Genomic DNA, 18,995 nt, shown 5'->3' with positions numbered 1-18,995 from the left:
GAATTTACATCGTATGCTGCATAAACTAGCATTTCTGTATTACTCCAAATCCCCCCCCAATTTTAATTCTAAAGGGACCCCTACAACTTTAACGGTAGCTTTTATTTCTGACTTATTTGCCTTGTAGTCTTGCCAGCACTTTGTTACTTTAGTGGGGTTCGGAGCTGCTTGTTTCAGTAAGCCCTTACAGACGGGGGCAAATGTTTATTTCCGTGTCACCACGGGGATGTGGTGAATATCTGCCTCTGAAGAACCAGTAAGAGGTCATCACGCCGGTATTCTAGGGTCCTGAGGAGATCAGCAGCTTTTAAAAGCAAATAAAAATGAAAAGCAATATACGCTGCCAGTTTTTCTCAAGAAAGAAAAAGAGGAACGAGTTTGTAATATGGAAAATGTAATTTTAATCCCATATTATAAAAATTGAGTAAATATTAAGGGAATGGTGCTGAGAGTAGTCTTTCTTGTCCTTTCCTTCTTTCTCTTCTTTGCTTTCTCCTTCTCTTTCTCCTCTTTCATCTGTCCACTATAAGAAATTAGGATAGGTAAAAGAATGTTTGCATAAATTTCACACACTAAAAAAATCAAGAAAACAAATCTAGACAATGTTATCAATTAATGACCTAGGGGAACAATGGAGCCAGGTTACTGAGTAGAACGAAGGCTGAAGTATCAGCAAAAGCACGGCAGCAGAGGGAAAGGCGATAAAGCAGCCTTATCTAACCCACACATTACCTAGGTGGGGGTAAGCAGAGCCCCGAGAGGGACAGACTGATCCACAAATATCTTAATGTCCCACTTGTCTTCTTTCCCAGGAGTGTGTCACATACATGTAAAATTAATAGACATGCAAAGTTAATGTTTGTTCTAGTGCCAGTTACATTCCTATGTTTTGTAATTCAGTTTGCAGTTTAAAAGAAAGAATAGAGAAAGAGGAAGGGAGGGAAGAAAGGGAAAGAGAGAAAGAACAGGGAGAGGAAGGAAGAAAAGAAAGAAGAAAGTTGATATTAAGGTTCACTCTGTCTTCTATTTTGGGTCCCCCTCCCAAGAGATTTTAGAGCTGACTTTAAATTATAAATTCCTATCAAGTATATTTTGTAAATTTTAAAATAATGTATAAAATGTTGTTTCAGCTTGCAGAATTCTAGGAGGTTGGGTTATAGTGACAGATTTAAAGAATGAGAAATGGAATTAAGCCACGGGAAGTAAAAACCAAAGTCGGCTCTGTGAAATACTATTCCACTGAACAGGTTGGGGAGACAACTGGGTGACACTGGGAAGAATTATTTAATTCTCAGCTACTTACAGTTTTGATAGGGCCGCAAAGTCTCAGGATCAAATGCAGACAATAAATATTGAAAGAAAAAAAGTAAGAGGCTAAATACACATGTGGTACAAATAATTATCAGATAGGTAGAGGTTTGAGGTATAATAAAGCAATAAAATTTCATCAGATGTTAGAGTGACGTGAGGCATGAGGAGAGTTGCGCTCAGTCACCTTTGTGCCAAATTCAGTGCCCAGTGAACTGACTCGGCGTCGTGTCGCGCATGCTGTCCACTACACTGATGACGTAGCAAAGCCCAAAAAAACGTTGAGTAGCCTGCCCAGCCAGGTTAGCGGCAGAGCTGAACGGGAAGACAGATTGGACAATCTGGGTCTAGATCTTCTCTTTCATTGCTACTCTAACATCATCTGTTTTCTTATGTACAGAACCCAAGAATATATTGTTTTTTAAGCTTTAAAAAAAGGGAAAGCTTAGGAAAAGGCACAGATCATGCTCTTGGAAAGTATCACAAGATAATAATTACCTTTTAATGACCTTGCTAAGACTACAGGAGAAATAGTATAGTTTCTTCTGAGCATCTTGGTAAAAGAAATATGCAGACTTGGGGCGCCTGGGTGGCACAGCAGTTAAGCGTCTGCCTTCAGCTCAGGGCGTGATCCCAGCGATCTGGGATCGAGCCCCACATCAGGCTCTTCTGCTGAGCCTGCTTCTTCCTCTCCCACTCCCCCTGCTTGTGTTCCCTCTCTCGCTGTCTGTCTCTCTCTCTGTCGAATAAATAAATAAAAAATCTTAAAAAAAAAAAAGAAATAAAAGAAATATGCAGACCAAAATACGAATTCCAGGAAAATAAATACAAACATAATTTAGAATAGATGTAAGAACTCAAAGCAAGTAGTTTCAGTGAACATATCTGAGTCTTCTCAATCAGGCAAGAGGGAGTAGAAATTGAATGGCACAATCTAAAACTCAAAAAAGTAGGAGAAGTTACTTTGGGAGACATGAAGATGGATATCAAGAAAACTACCAGAAAGATGTCCTTGTAGGACCCCTTCTCACAAATGCCTAGGACTATCCTGCTTTCCTGATCCCTGGACATGCTAATAAATAAACCAGGCTATTAAGTTTTGAGCTTTATAGATCTGGGAAGAAGCCTTGCAGACTAGCCTGCCCCAGGTGGTCCAAGGAGGTGGTGGTGGTTATGCAGAAATTGTTCTTTACCTGAAATGTTATCATTTTGTAAATACTTGTTCAATCATAACATGTAGCCTTTTGCCTGATATTTCTCTGCTTACAATTGACCTTTCAAATAGATATTACATAATTGCATGCTTCTCTCAGTGATAAAGTCAAAATGAAATACCAGAAGCAGAGACCCAGAACCTAGCACAGTACCTGTACACAGGAGATCTTCACTGTGTGTTTGGGCGGTTGCATCGCAGTGGAGGGGGACTCACGGAAAAGCGAGTTTTACAGGCTTCTGAGAACAGGCAGGATAGAGAAAATTTGCCTGCCATGTCCCTCTTCCTTCCAATAAATGCCTTCCCACTGAGACAGACCAGACTATGGACTGCATCAATAAACAGCTTTATAATGACTCTCCTAAGGTGTAGCTACATCTCAAAGTATACGTAACGAGTTTAAAAGAACTTCCAGCAAAAATATATATATACATATTTTTTTTCATATATATATATTTTTCATATATATATATGAACTGCGGCAGAAGCCTTTATTCTAAAAAATAGTCCATCCTTTCTTTGGTATCCTGTCTTTGGTGGTGGAGTTGTGATTTTGATCCACACCGTCCACCCGCTCAGCATGTACCCGATGTTTCCGTCTAGATTCTCACGGGCATCCTAAGTCATCATGCCCTGGGCACCTGCTCCAAACGGTGTCTCCTCCCAGGCTCCTCCGTCCTACTGGCCCCGTCACACCCTCACCCTGAGGTTATGTGTAATCTCCCTTTTCTTAACACTCATGCCCAGTCCATCAGCAGGCCCTAGCAGTTCTTCCAGAACCCATCTCACGTCCCTCTTCTCTGCCTCCCCACCACCGCGGCTCTCGCCGGTCCCACCTGCGGACTCCTTGCCGTTCTCCCGCGGCCCACGGCAGGAGCCTCTGCGCTCCGTCTACTTCTTGCCCTGCAGACTAAGATTTCTGAACAGTATCCTCAGCAGCCTTTTACAATTATAAATGGCTCATATCATTCCATTTCCCAGCTTAAAACCCTCCAAAGCTCATAGTTGTTTTTTAAAATTCCTTCATGGTGTTGCCTGTAAGCGTAGCTCATTCGTTTTTGTTTCTCTGTGATAGTCCGTTGTCTGCCTATACCAGAAGTAAGTTATCCGTGCCACTTGGACATGGAAATAAGGCTTGTGTCCGATTTGAGGCTGTTGCAGAAAAGCTGCTACCAGCCTTCTGTCTACATATATGCACATAGTTCTGTAGGGTCCACGCTCACGACACTAGTCGCTGGGTTTAGATTTTGCAGAGACAACAGAGCTCTTTAAACCCAGGTAACACTGAACTGGGATTATAAATTATAAAAAAAAAAAGGGCAAGGGGAAGAATGTCATAAAGCGTTTACCATGAAGGAGGGAGGAGGAGGCTGTGATTGGAATGAGACGTGCTGTTGTTGTAGTTCTTGACCTGGATGCTAATTATTTTGTAACAGTTTGTGAAAATGTACTTTTACATTTTCCGTACTCATCTGCGCGGTTGCTATATTTCGTGATAGAAGTAGCCACCCCCTCTAAATAATGTATAGCATAAATACGAAACTAAGATAAAAACCTCCTGAGGCCTTACATTTCACTTGACATAAAAGTCGGGCCCTTCCGTGGTCGGTAGGTTCTGTGTGGCCCCGGCTGCCTGTTTTCCACTGTCCTCTCTATCCATGCTTTTTAATTTCATCCTAATACTCATCTCGAGGTACTAGTCATTAATTTCAGAGGGCAGCACATTTTTTCTGTTACAGGCCAATGGTAAATATTTTCAGATTTTCACACCACATGGTTCTCTGGCCCAACTACTCAACCCTGCCTGTGTAACACAACAGCAGCACGAGACAAGACCTCAACAAATGGGCTCGGCTGTGTGACAATAAAACTTGATTTAAGGGGCGCATGGGGGGCTCAGTCGGTTAAGTGTCTGCCTTTGGCTCAGGTCGTGATCTCAGGGTCCTGGAATCAAGTCCTGCATGGGGCTCCCTTCTCAGTGGGGAGTCTACTTCTCCCTCTGCCCCTTCCCCAGCTTGTGCACTCTCTCTCAAATAAATAAATAAAATCTTTATTTAAAAAAACAACAACTTGATTTAAAAAGTCAGTGGGAGACAGATTTAGGCCACAGACTGCAATTTGCCAATTTGAGATTAATTTTGTTCATTTTCTTTTAAAGTAGACTGTTAGCTCCGTGGGGGGAGACCTGTCTTTATCCCTGTCACGGCACTCAGGACATATACAGATAGGCCCTCTTCCACGGACAACTGTATCCATGGCTTAAATCCACACATTTACTTGTGTCTGTTCCCTGACAGGATTCCATATAAATGAACACTCAAAACATCATAAACAAGGTACTTACTCTTTATTGAGCCCTTTCTATGTGCCAGACATGAATCTATATACATTTCATGCATCATGTCATGTGACCTTCACAGTGACCTCTGAGCTAGTGCCGTCGCTATGCCCATTTTATAGATGTGGAAAATCGGTTCCAGCAAGGTTAAGGACCTTGATCCAGATCACGCAAATCAGTGCAAGGGATTATATGCAAATCCCTGCCCTTAACCTCTTCTCTGACATCCCTGGTGCCTGGTCATTTAGGTAACAGTCCGGCAACTGTTAAATTATTGCAAATTTTAAATGAGATCATGTATAAAGGGTTCAGCCCAGAGATCTCAGTGAATGTTAGTGACAAGGTACCTTATCCGGCTGAATTTTCTCTAAGTAGTTGAGAGCATTATTGGTATTATTATTACTCCAGTCTACGTTTATTCTTCATCTAAAGCCCTAACTTAAAGTACAATTAGTTCTTTTTTATGTTAACGAATCTGAGGCTCCATGGGTTTAAGATATTTGTGCAGGTTCACATAGTCAAAGAAACTGGCTTTCGAATTAGGTTTTCCGCTCCGACTTTCTGCTCAAATGAGATGCAGTGAAGAATAGATGAAAGTGACAAGGAAATTCAGAAGAAGGGGAGATTCCCGAAGGCCTCAGGAAGGAAGTATTTCAAGGAATCGATAGAATGTGGATAAACAGAAATTTGGAGGAAGTGATCTTGGGAAGCTGCCACATCCATGACACGCTGGATATATAGACACAGAATAGAGCAGTTCTCATGAAGTGTGTGTGGTTTTTTCCCCCACGGAGCTGTGACAGAATGAGTCACTGCGGCGGCCAGTGGAAGAAATGGACACAGGGACTGTCTTAAGGGACGGCAGGGAATGCAGCATGTTTATTGATTAAGGGCGATAAGTGGTTTTTTCATTTGCCCAAAACAAGTCAAAATTTTGAATATGCTTTCTCCCCCCACCCACTCATCCTCCAGTTATTTTCATTCCTGCCCACCTACCTGGAGAGTCTGACCTGCTTCATGTGGAAGTGGGTCCTAATCTGAGCACCCCTAACCCTTTCCCTTCACCTTGCGACCCTTGCTACAGAGCGAAGAAAATGGAGCATGAGCACTGAGCATGAATGGAGACGGGGATGGCAGGGTGCCGCTGACAGCCAGGAATGGGAGGGGTTGGAGAAGCAGAGGAAGACTTTACAGATGGGGAGGGGTGGTCTGACCACCTAGTGAACCACAGTGAGGCTAACTGACAACAGAGCCCACCCGTCTTTACCGTGTAAGCGCACAGCTTTTAGGTAGAGGTAGGAAATAGAAAACAAACCAACAAGCACATGTTCATTGTCCTGCCCAAGGAAAGGCAGCTTGGGTGTAACGTCAGGAGGAGGCCAAGTGCTTGCCCACAAAAGCTTGTGAGATCCTGGCATTCCTGTATACCCAGAGACAGTGCTTTGCACACACTGTCCTTACGTGCCAAAGTAAGGAAGGGCCGAGGCTAACGAGGTCTGCATTTGGGGATGAAGCTAGACAAAAGTAGCTAACAAAGAATACATAGAAGAATGAATTGGCATGACACTACCACCTTGAATTAAGCCGCCCAATTTCTCTTTAAGTAAGAGCCAACATTTTAGTGCCTGGTTTCACAGGCTAGTCTGTGGCTGGTAATTTATTCATTGTCTAGTCTTCTTTACAAGCGGCATAGATGTTAGATAATGAGAACAGTGTGCGTAGCCTTGTACTTCTCTCTACCTGCATTCTGTCTCCAGTCTCAGGTGTTCATGTGACCAAGTCAGTGTAATCTGACTCAGATGCCTGAGGGCAATTTCTGGATTAGGGTTAAGGTGTATTGATAAGAATGATAAGAATATGAAAAAGTTATAGCATCTGTCCCAACATTGTCTTTTTCTACCTCTTCACAGGAAGGACACTGAAATCGTTTTCCTTTCTGGGATGAGTTTGTTTATTAACCCAACCAAGATCACAGGGGACATTTTTCATTGCTACATCTGGAAGAGTTCCAAGCCTGAGTCATGCATGCTTATTTAGAAACTATATCTAGCCTGGATTAAGGAGCAGTTTAAAAACTGCAATCCAGTTTTTTAAAAAGAAGCACATCTAGCCACAAAGACTAGAATAAATGTTTGAGAGTAAAGAATCAAATGGACTTTGTTTGCTCTTAAAAAAAAAAAATCTAGCCTGAGCAGAAAGAGGCATTTGTTCTGTGTGGGAACAGCAACTTGTTCGTGTTGGTCACGAGATGTGCAAACTTTGCCATTCAAGCCTGATTCCTTTTGACCACCGAGGAGGGCTGGCTCTTAGGAGCACCCAGAGCGAAGGGAAGGGGAGGCAGAGCGTGGTACATGGCCTTCCCCAAAGGGTGCATGCAACCCTTAATGACACATATTTCCTTAGCCTTCTTAAGACCACCGATCTCACCCATGGCTCATCTATTTTCTCAACTTACCCATTGTTGTCACTGAGAAGGAAAGCAAGAAAACATTATATTCCAGAATGTAGTGAGCAAACTGTTTTGAAAGAACCACCACTGCCAGGAGGTGCTGGAAAACAAAAGGTTCCTGTGAAGGCCCCACATCTGCTCCTTCCTGGCTGAGGGAGCTCGCTTCCTCCTTTACCTGGCCCGGTGTGTGGGGTGGGAGTGTGGGGTGGGGCGCAGGCAGCCTCACCCTGAGCCTCCCCCCTCCCAGAAGGCCACCCAGGGCCTCCAGCCTGACACTGAAGAGCCTGTGCTACACGCATGAACTCCTGAACTAGATGGTGCAATTCCGTCAGCTGCACATCACTCCCCCTTTGATCAGTCTCGCGGACGGTCACAGGAAACCTTGCTTAATCTGAGGGCTTGCTCCAAACTGCAGTACGTGCGGATCTGCAATCTAAGGAGCTGCCCATTGTTTGTTGTGCAACCCTAGGGTAGACTCGGACCCTTAGAATAAAAGTACAAGAGCATCAGGCTCCTAATATGACCGTGCTCCCCTTCCATCCAGTTCCCGCTCCCTTGCTTTTCTGAGAATCAAAATATCGGGGGGTGGAGGGAAAAGACTCGTGAGCAAATACCTTCTTGTGGATTCTCTGGGCTGAAAATGTATTGTCTAAACATTAGGGGAGATAGACATCTCTGACGAATGCTTTGAATTGATGGAAAATGTTTTCAAAGTTATCTGTATTTTTATGTCCCTTATTTGAACATTCAAAAAATAAAATATGCTGAGTCTTGTCTCATCTCTAAACGGGTTAATTATAACACATGGAGATGCTGAGAAGATGAAAAGATACAACATATCAAAGCGTTTAGAACAGTGACCAGCCTATAGTAGGTGCTCAATAAACGGCAGCCCCCCCCCTTTTTTTTTAATTAGACAGAGGCAACTGTCAGTGAATCCTGCTTCCTGCAGGATTAGAATTAGGGAGGGAGAACATGAGAGGAAGAGGGAGAGCTTTGAGGGTTTGGGTTTTCAGTGAGTGAGTGTGTGTGTGTGTGTCTGTGTGTGCACGCACATACTATATACGTACATACATATATATGTATGGGTCAGACAAAATAAGTGCATTTTCACCCACTGATGGACATACGTTGCCTGTCACTTGGATCGCAATTGTTATACTATAATCCAACTTGAGAGACCCTACAAACATGGCACAAGGTGGCCCTCACGTCCCACAACTCAGTTGCCTATCACTTTAGTAAAGCTGGCTGCTTGCTGTTCTCAGGACATTCCCATTCTTTCCTCCTCGTGCCACGTCCTGTGGCTGGGGATGGCCCGCTTACGCTCCTCTCTGCCTGTCGTTACTCACACCTGTGTTCAACATCTGCCTCCTCGATCAAAGGTGACACCCTCTTCCTGTGAGCTCTCGGATGCTTTTGTCATTTCTCTTGCACACGCTCTGACGCCGGTGTGGTGGCGAAGACCTTGGGCCCCGCCACCTGGCTGTGTCGGTTCTAACCCAGACGTGTGAGCTGTGAACAATAACTGCACCTCTCCAAATCTGTGTCTTCATCTAGAAAACGGAAACGAGAGTACCTGCGTCATGGGGCTGAAGTGTAAACGAGACGTGCATATAAAGTGCTCAGCACAGTGTCTCACACATGCAAAGCACCAAGTAAATCATAACCAGCAGGAGCCATAGTACAGTATTTCTATTATTGCTTGTGTCCTGGTCTTTATTGGAGACAAATGCCTCAGGGGCAGTAGTTTGGCTTTCCTCGTAACAGAGCCTAGTCCGGTGCCCTGCTATCTCACAGCTCAAAGTGTGGTTTGCAGTCACTCGGGAGCTTCTCACACGTGCAGAATCTCGGGGCCTGCCTCAGACCCGTGGAGTCAGTGTCTGCGGTTTAATGAGGCTCTCAGATGATACAAACGTGTGCCTGGAAATTTAGAAATACTGCACTCCTTTCGCTGAATTCAGTTGCTGAAGCCATTTTAATTACTCTTGTAATTCCCACCAGGAAAATAAATACTTAATTCTCTATAATCAATACTGCCATTAGATAAGTGTCACTTACTTGTAAGAATCCCTTAAACCAGTGGTTATCACAGTGTGGTTCTTGGACCAGAAGTATCAGATTCCCTTGGGAACTTGTAGAAATACAAATTTTCAGGGGATTCTGACGCATCCTACAGGTTGAGAACCACCACTTTAGAACAATGGGAAGCTCTTAGAAGTGCATCTAATAATGCACAATAATGTGCATCTCCTTCTTCCTGCCTTGTACTTTTATTCCTTCTGTTCCGTCTTTTAAATAGTAAGTCAAATAGCGTAAAGACTTGAGTTTCCTCTCCACATTTGCCAAATATTTGCTGGTGCACACACACGTCTTAACATCTACCTGGCAGACCTGTGCGTGTCCAGATACCTGTTCTGGTGGTGTACGGAACACAGCCTTTATGACTTATCTGCAGTCCCTGTATTTTGTTTTGTTTTATTCTGTTAATTTTATTCATTTTTTGAATAGGTGGTAGATGCACATGGTATAAAATTCCCAAGGTACAAGAGTTTACGGTGAAAAGTAAGTCTCCCTCCTTCTCCTCACTCCAGTAATATAGTTGCTGCTTCCACAGGCAATCACTGAATTTTCATTGCACATGTTTATTGAGCACCTACGGTGTGCTGGGCACTGTTCTGGGCACTGGATACGGAACAATACAGACAAAAACCTCTGCCCTCATGGAGCTTAATTTTGGTTACCAATTTCTTCTAGTATTTGTTCGATAACATCACATATCACAGTAGTTAAAAGTGGGGCTCTGTAGTCAAACCAACTGATTTTGAATCCAGTTTTACCCAGTTTCTAAGTGATCCTGGGTTATCTACCACTCTGAACGGGTTTTCTTTATGTTGAAGTGAAGACAAATCTATTTCATAAGGTTGTTGCAAGAATCGTATGAGATGATACTTAAAAAGTACCGCTCAGTGCCTAGAACTGCCTAGAACGTAGTAAATGCTCCCAGTAGATGTGAGTGCTGATTATAATGGTGTGCTCTCTACTATTCTATAATGTGGAATAGAAATGCTTAAAGGATTTATTTTCCCTGTGGTTTTCATTTCTTCTCTTTGCTATGTGGTGGTCAGAACAATCACTTTTTTTTTAGAAGAAGCACACTAAATTAAGTCTAAGTTTCAATCCTTAACTATTTGTCTGTAAGACTATTTGCAGAGTTCTATTAAGAAAGCAACTCCTAATAAATCATTAAAGTCTAGATCCTATGTTCCTCTCTTTTCTTTCTAATCCAGCCTGTTTTTAAATCCCACATAATTTGAAGGTTTTCTACTATTAATTCATTCAAAGGTGTAATGTATTTTTAACTGCAACTCTATAATGTTACAAAGTATATACCTTAGGAAGAAGATTATGCATTTCATAGCAGAGGAATGAAGCACTCCTGGCAAAGTTTCAGACAATGTAGCTTAGTATGGTTACCTTAAGGAACTTTCTTTATGATTCTTGTCTCCAGACAGACGGGAAAACAACTTTCAACCCCTAGGAAAGTAATAAAAGTATTCCTCAGTGATGATCTTAAGATGGAAAGCATTAGGAAAAAATGACATGCAAAAAAAAGAAAGAACTCCTAGGACATGAAAACACTTTTAAATATTGGCCAAGAACTGTTTCCTCTATTCACCATAAAAAGGCTTATTAGTGGGCACAGTGAAAGATCGAGGGGAAGTTGGCTTAGGTACGTTCTACCACATCTTGGCAACTGGACCATTGACACGGAATCTAAAAAGGAATGAGGGCCTGGGTGGCTCAGTCAGTAGAGCAGTTGACGCCTGATCTCAGGGTTTTGAGTTCGAGCCCCATGTTGAGTGTAGAGATTACTTAAAAATCTAAAAATAAATAAATACAGAGGAATGAGGGCACAGCTATGTGACCAGCTACAGTCCTGATAGCCATTTCATATATTCTCTTTCTCTCCTTTGTTCTTGATTCTATTTTGTGTGATTTCCTGGTAGTCAAAGGGTATGGATCGTTGATAGGTTGATTGTGGTACAAGAAACCTCTTAACCTAGTCATGATAGGAGGACTAGGAAGAGTGGATAGCTGGAAAATTGAAGTGTAATGCCTCTGAACAGCTTTTATTATTTGGTGAATGGAGGGATTGAGGTAGACTGGGGTATTTTGTGTTCTTCTTTAAACATTTTCCAGCCTCTGGTATTTTATTATCAGAAATCAGTTAACAATGAGAACACCAGTGTTCTTAATTTTAAGAGGCATAAAGTCAATACTAAATAGATGCGGCTTCCTCTAGTGGCATTTACCACGGTACTCTTCCTGGACGTGGTCTGCGCTAATCAGGTGGCAGGCTGCAGAGCTGACTCCTAATGCGCGAGGGATGCATTAAGCAATCAGCATGTGACCTCTTTGGCCTACCTTTGGACCTTGTCATTTCTCATTCCTCTCTGTTTCCACTACTGACTGCACTGTGACGACACACCTCTAAACTCAGTGGTTTAATTTATTATTATCTCTCATGGTTGTGTGAGTTAACTGGGTTCAGCTGGATTCTTGAGCTCTTTGCTGAGATTACAGTTGGGTAGCAGCTGGGGTGCGAGGAAGATGGCAGAATGTTCCACGTGATATCTTTAGTCATAGGTCTGTCAGGCCCACCAGGACAGCCCTGAAACAGCTGAGGGCTAGCTGGGCATCTCTCCCGCTCTTCCCATGCTGCCTCTCCGTATGGCATCTTCGACTTTCTTTACATCATGGCGGTCTCATGATAGTCAGATACCTTACATTGGGATTGGCTTCCCCCAAAGTTGCGTTCAAAAGAGAGCCAAGGAGAAACTGCAAGGTTTCTTTGAACTAAAACTGAAAAAGTCATCACTTCCCCTGCATTTTATTGTTCAAAAATTGAACCAGCCCAGATTTAATTAGAGCGTCATGGTTCATGGTGGGGGTGGGCGTGGGGATAAAGCTTCCTTAAACAGCTACCACACCGTCTTCACCACAAAATACTCAAATTTATCTATAACACAACTGTTACAACACTGCACCAAACACTTCTAGGAAACATAAACCCACACAAGTGCTTCTTAGTAAAGTGAAAATGTGTGGTTCTTGCTACTATATATATATATATAAAAAAAAAAAAAAAAAAGCTACTATATATATATATATATATATATAATTTCAACTAAATATATCTGATATTGTATCGGAGTTGACCAGTCATAGAATTACCTTTGTTGGCTTATCCATGTTTGGGCCTGTTAGAACCTATTACTAGTCAAAATATTTTTTGGTTATAGAATGGATTAGAGGCAGTTAACAAGCTGCTCAACACAATTCATATCATTCCTTTCTAATTTTTGGTATAATGGTGTGCTGTACTATACAAAATTATAGAATATTTTGTTCATTGAAAGGAGAGTAAGTGTGGTCTATTATTATTCAATCAGTCAAGCAATCAACAAATATTGATTGAGTAGCTATGAGCCAGGCCTTGCTTCAGGCAGTGGAGAGCCGAGCTGTTTGCTGCTGTGGTTGGCATTTGGCTTTATCAGTATCAGCAGTAGCAACTGAAATGCTAAGCGTATGAGCTCATGCATCCAGGTGTCCGGGCACCAGAGAAAGCTGCGTTACAGAATAGCGCTAACAGTGCTGATGAAACCCTTACTCTGTGCATTATTGCACTGAATTCCTGCAAGAGGGCTGAGGTTAGAAGTAGGGTTATTATCCCAGTTTCAGAGAGGGGGAAACCGACTCAGAGTAAACAGTGCTCCAAAGGTCACCTAATTAGTAGATGACGAAGCCAGGATTTGAATCCAGAGCACCAACTCTGCAAAACTGTCTTAGAATAATACCATTGCCTGGGTTTTTACTTGCCATCCCTTGTAAGAAATGTTTTCACTATGTCATAAGGCTATTTTAATTAATCTTTGGCCACATTATATTGATAGCTCTCACCCCCATTTGGGCATCATTTGGTTTCATGGTGACCATTTCAGAAGCCTAAGAAGGATGGGTAAAGAAGAGAAACTTAACTTTATTAACAGTTTACTATATACCGGTCATCAAACTTGACATGCCAGGGAGTGCTAAGTTTCTGTGGCCTGTAGATGGTGAGAAAAGTGCTAAGTTGCCGTGGCCTGTAAGTGGGAGAAAAGCACGACCACCAGCCTCTCTTGTTTTCTCACCCATCCCTTTACTCACCTCCTCTCTGGCAACCACCACTTTGTTCTCTGTATTTAAAAGAGTCTGGTTTTCTTCGTTTTTTGTTTTGTTTTGTTTTTGTTTTTACCATCCTCTTCAATAAAAACGATGAAATCCAAAAATATTTATGGGGCACTTGCAATATGCCAGGTTCAGGAAGAATTTGGTTCCTAATCTAGCATGGATCTTACCGTACAGTGGGAGAGACTAAACAGATGTTTTCACTGGCAATACAGTCTGATAAGGGAAGCCCACATGAAGAACCACTAACAAGATGGTGCGTCCAGGACAGGAGGAATTTTAGAGCCAAAGATAGGAAAGATTACTCAGGTGGAGAAGAGGGATAAAGGTTCCATCAAGAGTGCACCCTATATAATGGTTCAAAGTCTAAACAGTTTGCGGAATTCTAGGGACTGAAATAATTCTGTATAACAGAAGGGCAACACGTGTGCAGGAGTGGCCAGAGAAAGGCCGGCTGAGAAGTCAAGAAGAAGGAACCTTTTCATTGCAGTCCTTGTTAGGAAGCTTGACTGAACGGCAGTCGTTGAGGCTTTGCTAAGCATTTTGGATTTTAAGTGCAGATGTGGAAAACAGATTAATGTTTAGTCATTTTATCCATCTTAACCATGACTTCCCCTTCCATTCTTTACAAAGTTGGAAATTATTCTTTTGCTTGAGAATATTTTTCAATACATTCCAGGCATTATAAATGGCTTCCTTTCTATTCCTGCAAATTTACAATGTTGATTACAGTCAAACTGCTCAAATTAAAGCCCTGGGTCTCCTGTCATCTTAATATTAGATGAGTCACGCATTCATTGATCTATGCATTTATCCAGGAAAAACAAATCTGTTCCCCACTTCATCGGTTCTACAGATTCAAATTTCTGTATCTTTAGGTAACAGTCCAGGAGATAGATATACATGGAAAAGGGCCGTAAACCACTTACTTCAGCCACACGGATCAAAACCCTTTACTCAGTTTCTAGCCTCACTTTCCAGCTATTCTGAGAAAAAAGCCACTGAAATTGTCCCAGATGGAGGATGCAGAAGTCCTACTCGTTTTTTCCTCCCCTGCCAACATAAACAGGGTGGAGCCGCTCAAAAGGGAGGCCAGGAGTCCCAGAGAGGGAAACAATGTAACGGCAAAGTGACAGAAGCGCCTCCTTGGGCTGCGTCCTGCCCCTTGCAGCACAGACCCTCTTGCCTCTGCTTGGGCGCTCTCCGCAGAGCCCTCTCGGGGAGGCAGAGCCACTGAGTTCCTTTGAGAATGCTCAAGAGTCGAAAGAACTTGGGCCAAACGTGAAGCCGATATCCACTTGCTTTTTCCAGCTCGTCTCACTTCTGCTCCTTTCTTCCAACTCTTGATAAAAAGCAGCGGGGATTCGGGTATCCTCCAGCGCTGCTCGGAAAGCTCGGGAATCACGGGGGCTCCCCTCCGCCTCCCAGTTTCAGCACCTCGGCTCAAGGGCAGGCCCTCCCTCTGGCTCTTTTTTTCCCCTCCTTCCACCTGACAGGGACCATAAATAACCAGGGCTCCTGGTGTTCCCGGCCGAGAACAAAGTTGAAAGTTTGCCTGGAGCTCCCTGCCACTCCCGCCTGGGCCACTTCTTTGTTTTCTTCTGTTTTTTCCTCTACCTGGGTTGGCCGTTTTCTTCATTCATGTTGGAGAAGAGTCACCTCGTAATTAAACGCAGCACCCCGCTCGCGGGCTCTCCCTAGATTTAAGGCTGTCTCGGCTACCCGGTTAGGCACCGGCCATTGGTATCAAATTACCGAAAGTCTACACTGGAGCAGTCCTCATATTTACATACAAATAACTCAAGGGCTTGCATGTATGTCACCATTCGGTCCTGCTAGAGGCTTGCCCGCGGAGTTTTTGGGCCAATCAGAAGGAGCTTTAAAAGGATGTCTGCAGAGTGATCAAAAGGGTCTTCTCAATTAAGTGTAGCCAGGTTTTGCTCTTTTTTATTTTTATTTTTTTCTGGTTCGAAATACCGAAAATCTTTGAACTCTGATGAGTTAGAAAAAGATGTGTACTTCTTCCACTGCCTGCGAGGAGACGAAGATGCAGAGCGGAACCCGGCGGCGGTGGTGAGGACGCGAATACAACCCAGGGGTCTGTTTGTTGGGGCTGATTCCGAGGTGCATTCCAGATCACTGCGTAAGGAATTCCTGGAAGCATCAGGAAAAACATTTGATCAGCCCCGCCTGGTGGAAATGGCTTTACCACAGAGTAAGCTCTTTCTTTAAGTCTCGTACTTGCTGTTTTTGTTTCATATGCAGTGAATGTGCAAATAGCCCAGCTGTGAATAGTTACTTAAAATAATCTCTCTTGGTACTGGGTAGTAGTAGAAAGCAGATCTGTGTATTTTTTATATTTGCAAAAACAGTAGTCGACGGTGTATTTTTAGACTTGATTGGTAGTTTAAAAGCTAAGCTCTTGTGGTTTCCTGGGTTTAAATGAATGGAAATTATAAACGGTACTGAATGAAGGAATTGGAAAATAGAGCTGGAACAGATGAATCACTTACCTTTGAGAAAACATAACATACACGCTTTGAAATCTCTCTTGGCCAGCCAAGCTTGTCCAGAAAGGGAAGGAGAGTCAGAAAAAGGAGATAGGTTTGCCTGCTTTGCAAAACGAACTTTTCCACAGACTGGGCTGCGGTTCTGAAAAGGATGGGAAATGTCCCAGAGGGCAAAAGGCATTTGAAAAACCTGCTCTGTCACTCTTGGAATGTGGTTTTTCCGTGAGGTCATGTTATGCATATGTAGCTAGTAAAACTTTCACGGAATTAACTCTTTGTATTGATGGGCCAAGAGCAATTTATATAGTCCTTCTTTCACACTGCTGGTCTCTTCATTTGGTTTTTACAGAAGGTAGAGCTCCTTTCCAAGTGGCCTTCCCAGCCCTAGGGCAGCTGGACTGAGCTGTTCAAGTGATAGGTGTAGAACACATCAAAATTGACGTGTTTCAAGGTTCTCTGGCGAAGCAGTAAGAGTTCAGATTAAATGACCTGCTAGTTTCTTACATAAGCCCCAAACTGTGTGTGAGAAGATCATTTAGAAAAAAGTCCACTCCCTTCCCATGTATAATTTCCAGAGTAGTAATGGCGAGGTGGCTCTTATTTGCAATCCACGTCCATTCCGACAAGCTGCCCTCGTTGTGCTGAGCGGTGGAAAGCTAATTGACAAAAAAGATCCACCTTTCTAGTCTGCCGGGGCTTGTGGGGTGGGGGGGAATGAGATTGGGGAAATGTTTTAAAATTGGTACTTAACCCCAGGAGCCCTTTTGCTACTTACATTCACTCTTGAAATGATGAACTAACCTCACCTCTACTTTTTCCTTCTAAGCGGCAGTAACTCATATTATCCAGGGGGTAGGGGAAAGTGAATGAGAAAATGGGTGATTTGCTGATGACCAAAGGATCGGTTTTCTCTACAACACATTCGTTTTCAAAAGGGAAGCTTCTGATTCTGGCTTGTTTTGTCCACCGGCAGGTGAAGATGCCATGACAGGGGACACGGACAAGTATCTTGGGCCGCAGGACCTTAAGGAGCTGGGCGATGACTCTCTTCCCGCTGAGGGCTACATGGGCTTCAGTCTTGGGGCCCGTTCCGCCAGGTATTTTATCGTTGCCGTTCTTCACAATTAATTTAATACAACCATGATTTGTCATCAACCACAGTCATTTTCATTTTTCACATTATCCTCCAACGTGCTCTTTGGATGAGGGTGAGAATTTGCTGGAATGTTCTCAACCCCGGTGTACATCTCAGTCATGGTTTTTCAGTCCTTGATTGAACATGTCGAGTGTTGGTTTGTTCCCACCTTGCAGTCATACTTCAAGCATGACAGTAGAAGACCTCACTGACAGAACTGGGAGAGCCAGTGTGGGCTCCGTGTTTCAGAATTAAATTGTGTTCCATATTGAATGAAAAAATCTTATTTTCCAATAAGTACGATACAGTTGTATTGATTGTTCTCTGTTTTCTTCGCTGCAAGAATCATTCTTGATCGAGACTTCAAAGAGAGCATTCTTGAAAAAAAATTGTATGTAGTTCATTAGAATTATCTACCACGTGTTTGGGTATCTCTTTGAAAACTATGCCATTACTTCGTTTACACGGGGTGCGTCTGGAGTGTTCCCAGACTTACCCAAAGTCACAGACAGGAGTGGTAGCGAATTCAGTCCTTAAAACTGGAGTATAAAACTTTTGCATGTGAAAAACTTGGCTCGTACTTACCTGACACTGGTTGAAAGAAACAGGACCTTGTCCAGAATTTGGGGACTTCTTTTCCCTGGTTGGTTTAACAGCATGTTTGCTGACAGTCAAGTTATTTTAAAGCTAATAATTAAACTTTCTGAGCCAGAGCCCTGAGGACATTTTCCTATAGTTTAAGGATCTGTTGTAAAAAGTTTCATTGTCTAATAGTAAGTGGCACTTCCCACAAAGTAAAGCCTGGGAGTTTATTCTCATTGTTGTTGATGTGGTCAGTTTAGATACTGAATTGATTTTTCTTCCACTTAGTCTTTTTATTAGTGGAATTTGGAACGTCATGTAACTCCATAGAATTTTTGCTTGATAAATGTATTTGTAAAAGTCCTTGAAAGCTTATTGTAGCAGGTATCATTAATAAGAAGGGGGAAATAACTTTTTAAAAATGCCTAATGTTTCAGGTAAGCACACAGAGCCATAAACTACAACAGAGAATAGGCAGAATCTCAAAGGATCTCAAGGGAAAATTCTATTTAGAGGCTTAATAGCTTTTGCAATCCAATAACTAGCTGATTGTCTTCCTCAGATAATATGTAAAAGCTACATTTTGTGAATCAATCATTTGTATATAGAAATTTGTAGAAGCTGATATCCAGTGAGAAGTGAAACCAGCATATTGTCTCTTATTATATAATGTTTCTCAGGATAGTTCTAAAGCTTCCATACTTCTGGTCTTGACTGCACCGTTATGATTTGTTGCTATTATATGTAACTCATTTTTTTTTTTTACATTGGCAACTCATGTTATGCTCAGAGGCAAATCTGCAAGAAAATCTATAAAGCCGATATATTTTTAAAAATATTGTTACAGTATTACCAAATATAATATTCTGAGTGTAACATTTAAAAGGAATACATTCAGTGTGTAACTCATTCAACCATAACATTTTTTTCTTTTTTCCCTGTCTGATTTTTTTGCTTTCCACTTCTCCTGTGTTTTTCTAAAAATACTTTAAATTAGTCCCAAGATCAGGTAAGAAGATATGTCCCTTTTACGGTGTTTTTCTGCCCTTCCCTGACTCATGCCCTCATTTTTATTTTCTTCAGCATTGTGCTGTGCTGTGCTGTGCTGCGATGTGCTTTTCTTTTTTTTTCCTGCTCAGTATTAGAAAATCACTTTTGTAATTCTGAGACACCTAGCAAGTAACTAAATGTATGACAAGAGATGTGACTAATGCAAAATTGAATACTGA

The 18,995-nt window shown here is 42.4% G+C and overlaps 1 protein-coding gene and 1 long non-coding RNA gene across 22 annotated transcripts in view; one reads left to right on the top strand and one right to left on the bottom strand.

The window, feature by feature from the left end:
• ANK3 (ankyrin 3) overlaps nucleotides 1–18,995 on the top strand; it is a 657,955-nt gene that overhangs the window by 541,555 nt on the left and 97,405 nt on the right. For 7 of the 21 annotated variants that reach the window (XM_034662548.1, XM_034662547.1, XM_034662545.1 and 4 more), the window contains 3 exons: nucleotides 9,820–9,873; nucleotides 17,023–17,146; nucleotides 18,764–18,775. In XM_034662548.1, the coding sequence (XP_034518439.1) occupies nucleotides 9,820–9,873; nucleotides 17,023–17,146; nucleotides 18,764–18,775 (190 nt within the window). Of the gene's footprint in view, nucleotides 1–9,819; nucleotides 9,874–12,596; nucleotides 15,755–17,022; nucleotides 17,147–18,763; nucleotides 18,776–18,995 lie in introns of those variants that run through there. The other 14 variants (XM_034662553.1, XM_034662556.1, XM_034662558.1 and 11 more) reach the window with 6 other exon arrangements.
• On the bottom strand, nucleotides 216–16,188 carry LOC117802679. Its single transcript, XR_004626125.1, has 4 exons — nucleotides 16,053–16,188; nucleotides 10,786–10,845; nucleotides 8,663–8,864; nucleotides 216–523 (listed from the first exon to the last, which is right to left on the bottom strand). It is a non-coding gene; the product is annotated as an uncharacterized LOC117802679 (long non-coding RNA).

Source organism: Ailuropoda melanoleuca, chromosome 6 (genome assembly GCF_002007445.2).
Source record: "Ailuropoda melanoleuca isolate Jingjing chromosome 6, ASM200744v2, whole genome shotgun sequence".
Taxonomy (NCBI): domain Eukaryota; kingdom Metazoa; phylum Chordata; class Mammalia; order Carnivora; family Ursidae; genus Ailuropoda; species Ailuropoda melanoleuca.
The sequence above is the reverse complement of the archived record's forward strand: the minus strand, read 5'-3'. Positions and strand labels throughout refer to the sequence as shown.